Below are 13,621 nucleotides of genomic sequence, written 5' to 3' on the forward strand. Positions count from 1 at the left end.
GAGAGAGAGAGAGAGAGAGAGAGAGGTGTTTGTTTGTGGGCACTTGCTTTCCCCTTATTCAGATTGCGGGGTGCCCAGGGAATAGCTCGATGACGTGGGTTGCGGCCAGGGCCGGAAACGTGGGCAGGAACTTGTGACTTTATATTAAGTGCCGGGCCGGTTAACAGGAACAGATAACCTGTTACTGTTGATACAGCAAAGGAAGTGTGGATTCTTGGCACATGCGACGACGCCTTCTACGTCTCTGATTGACTGGCTCGCTGGAATTTCCTCGAGCTCGCTGTGGTTCTGTTCGGGTGGCCGTGGTGGAGAGATGGGAGTTACAGGAATGCGTTCAGGGACATTCCTGCTGTAACAGAAAAAGGTGTTTCCTATGCAAAGGAGAGGACAAGTGTTGCGTCATGGTGGCCACAGTGACGCAGTCTTATCAATGCCCTGCTGAGAAACAAACTGACCCTTTTGAATTTTGTGGTGCAGACTGTCGTGTTTTTAAATACACACAAGAAGTGAGAACAAGCTGCTCTTAATTGTAACTCCTTTACTCCTCGGGCCGCCATGCTCTGACCTCCTGATGCAGCCTCCTGTCACAGGTAGTGCTTCCCACCTGAATCCCCCCTGGGTCCTAAAGTCCTTACACCTAATATTAATGTACCGACATTATAACAAATACCACATTGACAATAAACTGTGTAGTTTAAAGCAGACGTGATCGTACAAGGAGCTTGTGAGCCACTGAAGGAGAAATACAATGGAATGATACAGTATCTGTCATGGGGTTATTTGCAGGTGCAGGACAGAACATGCTATGATACAATGTGCTTTCGATAAACATGCTCAAACTTTCCATTTCTAGAATCCAGCAACAAAAAAAAAGTAGTTAGTAATTCATAAGGACATTTGTCAGACTGACAATAAACAGTGAAATATTTCACAGGAACTGTTTGTAATTATTACATCAGTGTGGCGGGATTGCACCTCCCACTGCCTGAAGAAATGAGATCATGCTCATGCTGCACTTGAGTAATAACAGGCTGTTGACACAATGTGTGAGGCTTTGTTAATATGCTGTACCTGTAGCAAATAAATGCCCTCTGTGGACATATATCTAACTCTCACACACACACACACACACACACACACACACACACACACACACACACACACACACACACACACACACACACACACACACACATACACACACACACACACATTTTTCTCAAAAGTCCCTAAAGCCTTTTTAATTGTAAAAATCACAGGTAATTGTTATAAATACACAGCAAATACTACAATTAAAAGCAAAAGTGCACGTTCATGTTTAGAGAATTTTTTTTTGCATTGAAAGCTTCTTATTCTAAATTTGTCAGCACTGTGGTATATAACAGTACCCGCCTCTTTCCTGCCTCTATCTGATCCATCAGTCAACCAAACAGACACTAAGGCCGCCATTCAGTCAGTTAGTCAGCCAGCGAGCCACCTAGTCAAGCAGTCAGTCAGACACCCAGACACAGTCAGTCAGTCAGTCAGTCTTCTGTTTGGGCAGGGTGGAGGCTCCTAGACGGGCCCTTTGTCTGAGCAGAGAAGCCCCAGACACAACAGTGACCGGCCCCGGCCCCTCACAATGGCCCTCCACACAAAAGCCCACACACTGGGACAATGGGCCGGGCTCAGAGTGGGGGTGGATGGCTGAGCTGAGGTTACCCACCTGCACACTTCAGCTACTACTCACCTCACATATATATACACACACACACGCACACACACACGCACACACGCACACACACACGCACACGCACGCACAGAGCCCCCACCCATTCAGCTTTAAAGCGCTGCTGCAGGTGTCTTCCTGTGTCGGTGGCACCAGGAGGAAGCCAGGAGATGCCGTGCGGTGAAAGCATCAATTTGGGTTTCACAGCAGAAGATGAAACCGAGACACGTGAAGTAAAGTCACTTCAGCTCAAAGAGCGTGTCGCCACGGATTAGGGCTCTGCTGTTGGCATGCACTACTCACGGTGACTAGAAATGTATATGGAAAATAAAACAATTAAAAAAAAAATACATTTTACAACTTCGGTTCGATCAAACATTATTGTTTTAAGCAGTTAGGTGACTACAAGGTTGTGTTTCTATTTTAAAATGTCTTTTTTTTCAGTTTTATAATATCTAAAATGAGAGCTATTTCTCAATATGAGAATTAAATAAATACTTATATTAATATATATGAAATAGGAGATTTTTTTTTTTTTAGCATTAATTGCCAATTTTAGAAGAGGTACAAAAATACACTTCCCAACTAATTAACGGTAGAAACAATTTAAGATGACAATATACAACAATAAAATATATAATAATAAATTTAAAAAAAAGCTAAACACTGCAAAAGACTCAAAAGGGAAAACAGTCTCTCTTGCTCTTCTTTCTCTCTTTCTTTCTCTCACTCTCTCTCTCTCTCTCTCACACACACACACACACACACACACACACACACACACACAGAAATAAAGATGCTTCTGAGGCCAGTGAAAAACTAGAAAAGGACTCAAGTTGCAGTATTTTACCTCACAGTTGAGGATCGTATTCTGAGCTCAAAGCACTTACATTTATTTTCCACCAAAGCCATTCCCATGATAAGTTACTAAATATTACTGGCTGCAACAAGTGGTCTGCTTTCCACTCTCCTTTTCATTGGAGAACCAAAGTGTCAATCATCCGCCCACTCAAATCACTGGCGGATTCATATTGGGAGTATCACTACATTGTACCAGGATGCCTCAATGCACTCACATCTGCTGCAAATGTTCTGCACTTTAATAGTGTTTAATAAAACACTTTTATGTAGTTTTTTTTCTGCCAATATTCAGCTTAGCGACAAGGTTTAATGGATTAAACCAAACAGGGGTGTGAGCATGTTTTGGTGAATTTACACCAAAGTGTAAAAAGCAACCAAAAGTCAGATAGATTTTAATTTCCTCTTTTAATTGATTGCAACACATTTTATAACCACACATTACAAAATGCACATCAAATATTTTTTATCAGGCTCAGTTTGCAACCTTATTGATAAGAAAAAGAAAAACTACCAAAAATATGCTTTTACAAAATAAGACAATTATAATAAAGTAAATGCCACTTTGGATAACCGTAATCAAAAACCCATTTTTTTTATTCTACATAAAAAAAAAAGCTCGACATAAATAAGTTAGTATAATTTCTCAGTGTTTTTACAAAATTATGTACATGGGTACATTGCAAAGTTTTACACAAATACACAGGCATGATGACTGCATTTCTGAGAAAAGCTGCTCTCTCTCTATCCAGGTGTACACAACCCACTTTAGGCAAATAAAGGGAAGCTTTTAGACGCTCACGTTTGCATCCTCAGCAGGCTAACAACATTGGTGAAACAAGTACAAACACAAATGAAAATTTAAGTTTAGGTTTTTCACCAAAAAAAAAGAGAAAAAAAGTGAAGTCAATTAAGGAGCACAGGCGGTGCTGCAACCATACTGAAGCAACCATGTATTTGGTATTGTAGGACATTCAACCCTTTTCATAAAACCTCTCTGGAGAGCATTAAGGCTGAATAAACAGAAGGAAAAAATATATAGTCACGGAGAAGATGACTTTACAACACAACCTGTGCAGTTTGTATGGTCTTTGTCCTTCAATATCCGAGTACCTCACAACTCCAAATTAAAAACACACCGCAACAATGTGGCTGAGGTGTGCAGGAGAACTTGAGAAAAAAAAAGTTGATCATATTCCAGGATTCAACGGATGCTAAAAGCACCTAGTTCAAAAATAAATATTGGGTGATGTAAAAGAAACCTTGGCAGAAATAGTACTTTTTTTTGTATCCTTCCTGTGGGAAATGGATCTTATAGGAGAGACATGCAATTGGTGACACTGAAGTGACCAGAGGAAGGGGAAAAAATACCCCAAAACAAACAGATGAGCTACATTTGTACCGTTCTTCACTGCTGAGTTAGGAAGATGACGGAGTGAAGATACACTGTTAAGAAACTTAAGAAGCCATGATTTTGTTTTAAATGTAGCAATTTGGGACTTTGTCAAAGTCACACTGCTTTTCAGAGAATAATAATAATAAAAGAAAACAGCACAGCATTTTGGAAACAAGTATCAAACTACACTGCAATTCTTCAAGTCAAATCAAAATTCACACCTTTTTACAGAAAGGATTGGTGTTCAAATCAAAATGTTTTCTTATGTGCTACATATGGAGAGAAATATAATATAATATGCATATTTATTTACACACAGGTAGTAAAAAAAAAAAAAAAAAAAAAAGGAGCAAAAAAGGAAATCAAACCTAATTGCACACTGCTACATTGACTGCTTTTAGAGGCAGTAACTTTTTTTTAATTGAGTGCCACAACTTTAGTGTTTCTATTCAGTGCTTCAACAGCGTCCTCCCCCGTCTTCAGGAGAGTTGATATGTTTCTGATGCTGTGTAGTTCCTCTTCCAAAAATCGACCAACACTGAGGTTTCCCCGCTTGAAAAGGGAAACGCATCTTCGGCTCTGTGGAAAAATGAGATGAAAAAGAGAAAAGTGAGACACTGACCGCCGAGCAATACTCACAGAAAACATTTGCATACGAGTGAGAATGGACAAGAACGCTTTGTGCAAAGTGTTCAGATAAAAAACATGAAAACTATGTCCTCTTGCACTTCGACAAAGAGGGGGAGGATCACCTTGAAAGCAACAAGACAGTATCCAAAAATAGTATGAAAAAACAAAAACGCATTGCAATGTCCACTGAGTGACTAAACTGATGCAAGAACTGTTTGTACGCAAAGTCATGTGACAGAGCAAAAAAAATACAGGTGTAAAAAAATATATAGCAGGTGGAGTGATTATACAGCAGCACTTATTTTACACTTAGCATTTCTAATAATTAATATATTTTAGAAGGTGCGATGAGGCAAAAACTAGCATGCAAAAAAAAATCTGATTTTTTCAAAGAACTATGAGGTCATGTTTTGCCTGGTTTTGTATGCATATTTAAGAGGTCACCCTAAAAAAATATATACATATGCAAAAATTAAAAAGGCCAGTTTCTGTCTTTTATGCTGCACTGCAGCCTTCACGGTTCACATCCTGCCACGACAATGCAGATTTCATGCCTATTCTCTCTCCGCTTTGGCCAACAAGCCACTTGGTTTTCAGAGCTGCACGGCTCTTTCTGCACACTGTGAGAGACAGCTGTGTGTGTGTTGTAACATTAGTGTGCAAAGCGTGTGCAGCACTCGCGCACGCACACACACGCAGAGCGCGAGAGAGACCTGCCCCTTCCCGTCCCTGCTCTGAGGGCAGTGGCTGCTGACGTGTTACTACTACGCTGTTGTTCAGCACACTTGTTGTTTACAGTTTAGTCGGAAACTCGCGCAGGAGAACTGTAGTAAAACAAATTAAGGTGCAAAAGTGAAGCCACGGTGTTTTTTTTTTATTTTGTTATTCTAGTTTTGACTCTTCTTGGATCGAGACGCGTTTGAGTGCAAACGCACAAGTGAAAGCTTTTTGGTGACGCGGAGCAGCTTTTACTCACCGCCACTGTTGTTACTACAATACTCAATGGACAACAGCGCGCACGTCCGCGCGCGCACACACACACACACGTCCGTCAAATCGGCAATTTTCATTCAATCAAAATTAGAATAATCATGTAAAACTCCACTGCTATTTGGGTTGCATTTAATAACAACACCTGATGGACCTAAAATATTAAAATAAATATGTTTTTGTGGTTTTTGTTAAAATAGCTGGGAGGGGGGGCGTAGGCAGACGTCTCTACTTCTGACTACAATACAACCATGAAGAAGCACATTCATAAAATAAATTAAAAGGGTTCCTTACCGTCCCTCGTCCTCACGTTTGCCTCTTGGGACTGGTCTTTCTGGGTGTGTGTTCTGTCGAGTGGCTCAGGCTCGGACAAGTGACCTCATCTGAGCTGCTGTGTGACCTCTTATTTGGGGCCGAGGGATCTGCAAAAGCAAAGCGAATAAAATATGTTTAATTTTTTTTAAATACGGAAGAAAGAAAAATCGATACAAATTGCACTCTTGTGCTTAATGCTTAACAATTTTAAAGCATTACTTCCGGTGCTTAATGAGCGTTATACAACAAAACTGTGCCTCGAAATGTTTGCAACGAGCGCACACAGACTACCCGCGAACGTGACACGCAGAAAACACGGTCACGCTGTTTTGCACACGCTCGTCACCGACTCACCGTGACACGCGGGTCTCTTCCTCAGCCCGGTGCACTGTTCCGTGCACTCCATCTGCCCGTCGGACCGCTCGCTGTCCCCGCTCGACGCCACCACCACCACGCAGCTATGATTCCCGTTTAGGTCCACATTGTTATTCCCGGCGGAGCAGACGCCCTTCTCCCTCCGCGGCTGCTTGTTGTAGAAATGCGGGACGTCTCTGCAGTCCACTAGTTCCCACTCGAGCCTGCCGTGGGCCAGCGGCGCGTGATTGGCGAAGTCGAAGCCCCACTTGGCGGAGGCAGCCTCTTCCATCTCCCGCAAGTGTCCCTTTAAATCCCTCCTTAACTCTTCGTGGTCCACCGGGCCGAAGAGGCTCCTGCAAGCGGACGGTTTCGGGTGATCCGACACCCGGGAGTCCGTCCGCTCCACGGTCGGGCTCCCGTTTGATAGTCGAACATCTGACATTTTCTCCCCACCTCCAAAAGATAGACGGGATTTTGCAAACAGCCGGGAGCGTCCAGTTTTCACGAGAAAAGAAAAAAAAAAAAAAAAAAAAAGATAGAAAAAAAAAAAGAAGCCCTACACCGCTCAAAAACAACGGGTATCTCCTCGACGCTGAGCTGGATCCAAAACGGGCGTAAAACGACTTATGCCATGCATTAGTCGGGCTGGAAACGGTAACGGCCGCGGTGTGTCTGAAGCCGAAAAGTAGTCTCCGCGGATCATCGAAACAAAGTGCCCAGGAACTGAAGCCGCTCTGTCAATTTCGTCCCGTAGTGAGAGGAACTGCGGACAAACCTCAGTACCCAATATGGCGATTGAGAGATGTAGCGTTACTTGGGATTGAGAGTGGAGCCTGACTAGGGGGAAGAGGGGTGAGGTGTGGGGGGGAGGACAAGTTGATTGACAGGCAGAGCTATTTAAACGCAAGGAAGGCCGCTCATTGGCTAAGGCGCTTAAACCCGCCCACTTCTTTTAAGGTGGACCAGGTCGTCGCGGCAGGCTTGCAACAACCAGCACGTCTGCATATTACACCAAATCAGAGTTTTTCTTCAAAAGTTACGACTGTTTTGGCCACGAAAATATTATTAATTGAAAACAGTCAGCGTGTCTTCAAAACAGTTTCAGCACATCACTACTTTAAGGTTTGTTTGACACATTTTTTTCTTCTTTTTTTTAAATTAACACATTGAATTTAAAAAATTGTCCAACAAGAAAATATGTTCTCATTAGTTTACTTTTGTTTATTTCAACTGTAAACTTAAAGAAACACACTATCTTAGTTAACATTTGCATGTATAGACATGTACAAAAAATTAAAAATTAAAAAACTGTATCCATATGGCAAAACTAGGTATATATATATGGTAGAGTTTAACAGGTCTTTTTTTTACATTTTAAAGACATAACTACCTTTCATACATCTACTTTAAACCTCAACCAAATATATATTTAATACGTATAGAAAATATATATTTGTAAAGAGATAAAAGAAAAAAGTCAAACGGCTGCCAAAACAATATGCAATAAGATTTAGAAAAATAGGTAGTGGAGGCATTTCTATAAAAATCCTTCAAAATGGAAATGCTTATAAATATTCCTCTTAAAAAAATAAATAAAAAAAAAGTACATTTCTGAATAGATGCCTCAAGGTGTTGGTATACCCCCTCAATGACAAAACTATCAAGCAATGGACTAAAACTATCTCTGTAAATTGGGTAAACGTGTATCCATATGGCATGGTGTTTCAACCAGTTCTCTGGAGCTGAGCCGTGTAAGTCAAGGTCAGTCCTCATCTCCACCAGCCCACAGGAGAAAAAGATGAGCAGATGAACAAGAAATAGAGAGCGACACACACTTTTAAGTAGTCTGCAAATACTACAAAAATTCTAAATAAAATCCAGAAAGACAAAACTAAGAATGACGGGCAAAGGCCCTGCACACTGAATGTTATTGGGTTATTTACACCACAGTGAGAAGTTTGTGCTGTGGTGGAAAACCAATGCCAATATAGAAAAAACATATTCTACTCATGGAAATATAAAATTTATGGAATCTGAAATTAATCTACAAGCAAGATTAGTTCATTTCGGAAATCATCTAAAATGTTGTAGGTTTCTTTCTGGTACTATTTACACCTTCCACCACTAAGACTGAAAAAAACAGCCACACCAAGACAGATGTTGGCCTTATGTTCACATCAAATAAAGTAAAGAAGAAAAAACAAACATGATTTGCTTAAAATAGAACTATAAACTATTTGCGAGAAATGATGCAATTTAATTCTACTGTGAGCAATTATTCACCAATGGGGTCACAGCAGGATATGTGGTGCAGCTGTGAGTGCCAGTAGCAGCAACCGTAGGACTGGAACAATGCTGCCCTCTAGTGGCCGCTTTCAGAGATTTCTGTGGCGGTACAAAGTCAGCAGCCGACAATCTGTATATCAAACGCTTTTTAATACCATAGCTTTGGATAAACGTCACATCTGTACATTTACATAATTTATATGACAACCACATAAAATTCACTACGCCGAAAACATCCAGTGTGTTCCACAAAATGTCATTCCATCCACGTCTCCTCACCGACTCCGCCAGTGGCCTACCTTTCCGGGCCGGGCCATCGCAGGTCAGACTGGTCCCTTTGCGAGAGCAGACGGCCTCAGAGAGTGAGCCACTTGATGATGTAGAAGTTCCTCTTGCCCACTCGGAGCAAGGAGAGTCCATTCGACAGGATCTGGAGTTTGGGGATCAGCAGCTGCTCGGGTTTGTCGGCCCGCCTGTGGTTGATCCACACGGCTCCGTCTGAAACCATCTGATACCTGCGCACAAACATGCCGGTGGTCAGTGAGCCCGAGGTCTCCTCTACATGACAGTCACAGCATCACCTGGCATTGCTGCAAGACACATCGTGAGCACGCAAACGTATCCGATTGTCACCCATCTTTACACACTTTGTGAAGCCTACAATCTAAAAAAAAAAAGAACAGATTATACTGTGATCACATTAGACACAGGGCTTAAAGTTCAAATCCCATACTTTTAAAGACTCAAATGTCAAGACTTTTGTAGATCTTTTTCAAACCGTACTTTGACTGACACCGGGTGCTGCTGTGACAAGTGTATGGCGCTTTTGTCCTCGCTTACGCCTTTGTTGGAGATGTTAAATGATTTTACACAGACTTTGCATCTAGCTTTTGAAATTCATAATTTCATATTTTCGAAAATAGAATAGGGGCAATAGTAGTAGAAACCTTATAGACAAGAAATGTCTTAAATAATTAATCATGCATTGCACACTCTGCTATATAAAAATACTACCTGCATTTAATACATAAACAAATAATTTAGCAATAGACATAAGTTAAATGCCAATAATTTTGGCATATAGATCAAAGAAAACGGATTAAATGAATGCAATGATGTGCTGCACTTCTCGATTTTATATCATTGGAAATTGAATAAAGTTTGTACCGCCGGTCGGACAAACCAAGCAATTTGAAAATATCATTATAGTCTATTGGAACTTTGCGAGGAACATTTTTCAATTATTTTCTGATATTTCAGAGAACGGTTCATATAAAAATAAGTGACAGATGAACAAATCATGAGAATAATCTTTAGTTGGAGCTCTACACGAAAATATATATATATATATATATATATATATATATATATATATATATATATATATATATATATATATATATATATACACACACACACACACACACTTATAAGCAACATAAAACAGGAATTGTTCTTAAGAGTCTGTTTGCCCATTTAACAATTTATATAAGCACACTGTGGAAATGTAATTTAATTTCTCATCACGTCCACCCTGGAAGAATCCAGTCAAGAGGCATGAATCAGCTTTGGCTGAATTCAGCAACAAAGCTGCGGTTTAACAGCAGCAACAACAAAGTTGACCGAACCCCAAAATTAAGTGAATTTAAGCCCCAGATCTATAATATATCCGTTTTCTCCACCACATGACCTTGAGCTAACACCCGACGTTAGCGGCACATTTTCCGAGGCAGATGTTAGTCTTTTGGACCAAAGATTTTTCGCTCGACCACCTACCCTCTGGGTCCCTCCGGGATGGCCTTGACCCGGCGGCAGGCATCGACCACAGTGGTGCCCGGCTCCAGCAGCAGCTCATGGAAGGGCGCCTCCCTGAACAGCTCCTGGAGCTCATCGTCACTCATTTCCTCCAAGGCCTGCACGCTACTGTGGTACAGTGCGTTGGTACATCTGCGGCAAAAATACATAATGTGATTTTTCCTGTCTGAATAGCTGGATTATCCCCTCTGCATGGAGGTCAGGGGTCAAAGGCAGGACCAGGACCCCAGTGGGGTTCTTTTCTCAGTTACACTCGTTTACTCTCAAACTGAATGAATTACCCAAATAAAATACACGCTTTAAAAAAAAAACAAAAAAAAAAAACACACACCATTACATTTTTTTTATAATATTGAATAAAATACCATTAAATACCTCATACAGTGCAAACGCATGCAGCGTGTTCTGACCTCTTTGCGCTCTCGAGGCCCTCCTTGCCATGCACCAGTTTGGTCACCTCTGCGGCCAGCCGTTTATGTGCCAGGCGTTTACCCGGGTCCTCCCTCTGCTGCTCCATCAGCCTCTCCACCTCCGCCAGAGGCAGGAAGGTGAACAGCTTCAGGTACCTACGGAAAGCCCACGCAACACACCTCAGCCTCCCGTTACAGTGCACAGAATACCTACACTGATGGGTCTATAGGCAACCATTGACGAGATGCTTTCAGGTCTTGCACCGGCCATCGTGTCTTTATATGCAGAACCCTCCGGCCTCATCTTCACGCACCTTTCCACACTGGCGTCCGGCTGCCTGAGAAAGAACTGGTAGAGCTCAAAGGGGGACGTCTTGTCTCTGTTGAGCCACACCGCGTTGCCGGCTGTCTTCCCCAGCTTGTCCCCGGTAGAGCTGGTCACCAACGGGATGGTCAGGCCGTACACCTCCTCCCCGCTCACTCTGCAGGAGGAATTAGGATTTACTAACAAAAGCGCTGCATGCCGGGTGTTGGTGTATTTAACAACTGGGAGTTGAAGTGGTCAACATTTGGTGAGTAATTTCAGCGTTGAGTGGAATCAAATAGATCATATGATTATATTGAGTTATTGTTTCGCAAATTCTAACTAAAGCCTCACAAAAAGAGATAGCAGAGTTTTTGTTTGACATGTGTAAAGAGTTTGCTAGATCGGCTTAATAGCGAACGCAGTGCTAAAACATTATGATTATTAATAAAGGATTATGTATAAACTTTCCATTTTTGATTAATTTGTATATAGAGACTTTAATATATTGATAAATACAGACAGACATTTTCGCTTTTGGTTCAGGGGGAGGAAATAAGCTTCATGCAAAGATCACCTCCAGATCCAACGCTATGCTTAGCTATAAACAAACATACGAGTCAGGGCTTAGTCACCTTGGAGGCTCGAACTTGTCAGGTGACCATGAAGCAGTAAATCAATCTAAAAGGGTGTGAACGCGTGAACGTGGGAGGTTGTACGCGTGCCGAATTGAAGAGGGAATCCTTTCAAGTCGCACGTGTCGGTGTGCACACAATTACCACGGACCGATGACATGTTCAATTCACCGAACTGTCAACGAGGTTTGGCACGAAGCCCTCTGACAGAACACAACAGGGAGACTGCCGCTCGTAGTAGGATTGGACATTTACTTGTGAATGTACTCGTGGCCAGACATCAAATTGCCCAGCTGGTCGGTGCCCCCGAGCTGAATCTTGCAGCCGTATATTTGGTTGAGGTGGTGGAAGTCATACGCTTGGAACACCTGGTAGGTGAACTCGGTCAGGCTCATACCGTCTGCGCTCTTCAGCCGGGACTGCACGCTGTGACGGCTGAGCATGGTGCCCATCCGGAAGTGCCGTCCGGCCTCCGACAGGAAGTCCACCGCCCCCCAGTTCTTGTACCAGCTCAGGTTGTTCAGCACGGTCACCGTGCCCGGTTTAGTGGAACCGTCCTGCACGTGCAGCTCGTGGTTGCTGAAAATCCTCTGGATGCTCTCCCGGATGCTGCGGGTGTTCGCCTCCACGGCGTCCTCGGACATCCGCTCGCGCTCGCTCGTTTTCCCGCTCGGGTCCCCGATTCGCGCCGTGGCCCCTCCGAGCACGGCGAGGACGTGGTGCCCGGCGCTGCGGAAGTGCAGCAGGCCGACTATCGCGAGCAGGTTGCCCACGTGAAGGCTGTCGGCCGTGGGGTCGAAGCCGCAGTACGCGGTCTGAGCGCCGGACTGGAGCAACCGAGGGAGCCGGTCCTGCGCGGCGTCTTCTGGGAAAGAGTCCTGCAGAATACCGCGCTTGTTCAGAGAAAAGAGCAGTCCGTTGTGTGCCGGCGAAGAACAATGTAGTTTAGACCCGAGTGTGAGGCGGAGACTCGTTCGTCCACGCAGAATACCCGGTCCATGCCGCGATACATGACAGCAGGTCCTCGCCATGGACGCAGCCATGTTGGATATGTGCGACAGGAACACGGAGGCGGAGTTAAGGATAGTTTGTTTGAGTATAGCGCCTCTAGCGCACTGGTTCGGAAGCGCAGTGAAAGCTGAGCGATGCATTGTGGTCAACTGTCATTTAACCACTAGGGGGAGACCTTGGCACCTATGTGACGTCCTGCGCCTCCGCCATGTATCTGTGCAGTGTGCAGGTTGAGTGTAAATAAATGAATAATTTAAAGGGATTTGAATAGTAATTTTCCTAGTTTTACAACTAGGAACTAGCAACTAGGAATTACAGCTTGTGTTATGGATCCTTCTCAAGGACAGAAGGGCCCATAAGATAAGATATTCCTTTATTAGTCATGCAGTGGGGAAATATCAGGATTACAGCAGCAGACAGATAAAGTGCACACAAGAGATACATAGTAAAATAAGTGATTTAAATAAACAGTAAAGAATCTACAATAGCAATATTATATAGACAGAATAAAAATGTATTTAAAATGTATTTATATTGCACCAGTTGAAGTGATTAACACTAGTTTCATTTGATATTGCAATTCAGCGGTGCATATTCCTATTAAACATTCATTTCCACAGACCTTGAGAGCAAGCTGTTATGCAATATTATGCTATTACATTAATTTCTACCCTCCATGGATAATGAAGTAAAATGCAGCTTGTGCACTTATTAGTTCACTCAATTGTACAAAGAGAAGACACTGTAGTTGTAGGTTTGACTGGTTACCAATAGATGGCAATAGATGCATTAGGTCCAGCTGACCAGCCCAGTCAGAGCCGAAAGACGACTAAGAGTTTTAATATTTGTTTGTTTGTCTGGTAATTTTGGATCTATAGCAAAGATACATATTTACTAGAAACCCAG

At 42.7% G+C, this 13,621-nt stretch overlaps 2 protein-coding genes across 2 annotated transcripts; both read right to left on the reverse strand.

The window, feature by feature from the left end:
- Positions 1 to 2,961: 2,961 nt before the first annotated feature.
- Positions 2,962 to 6,696, reverse strand: cdkn1bb (cyclin dependent kinase inhibitor 1Bb; the record flags this gene model as incomplete). Its single annotated transcript, XM_079223776.1, has 3 exons — positions 2,962 to 4,541; positions 5,877 to 6,004; positions 6,252 to 6,696. 2 exons carry the CDS (start codon positions 6,694 to 6,696, stop codon positions 5,889 to 5,891), a joined length of 561 nt encoding a protein of 186 aa, XP_079079902.1. The 3' UTR covers positions 2,962 to 4,541; positions 5,877 to 5,888.
- A 2,022-nt stretch (positions 6,697 to 8,718) lies between these two features.
- On the reverse strand, positions 8,719 to 12,747 carry yars2 (tyrosyl-tRNA synthetase 2, mitochondrial; the record flags this gene model as incomplete). Its single annotated transcript, XM_079223968.1, has 5 exons — positions 8,719 to 9,055; positions 10,317 to 10,487; positions 10,766 to 10,921; positions 11,080 to 11,247; positions 11,960 to 12,747. 5 exons carry the CDS (start codon positions 12,745 to 12,747, stop codon positions 8,896 to 8,898), a joined length of 1,443 nt encoding a protein of 480 aa, XP_079080094.1. The 3' UTR covers positions 8,719 to 8,895.
- Positions 12,748 to 13,621: the final 874 nt, after the last annotated feature.

This window comes from Taurulus bubalis (genome assembly GCF_910589615.1).
Source record: "Taurulus bubalis genome assembly, chromosome: 9".
In the NCBI taxonomy this organism is placed as follows: domain Eukaryota; kingdom Metazoa; phylum Chordata; class Actinopteri; order Perciformes; family Cottidae; genus Taurulus; species Taurulus bubalis.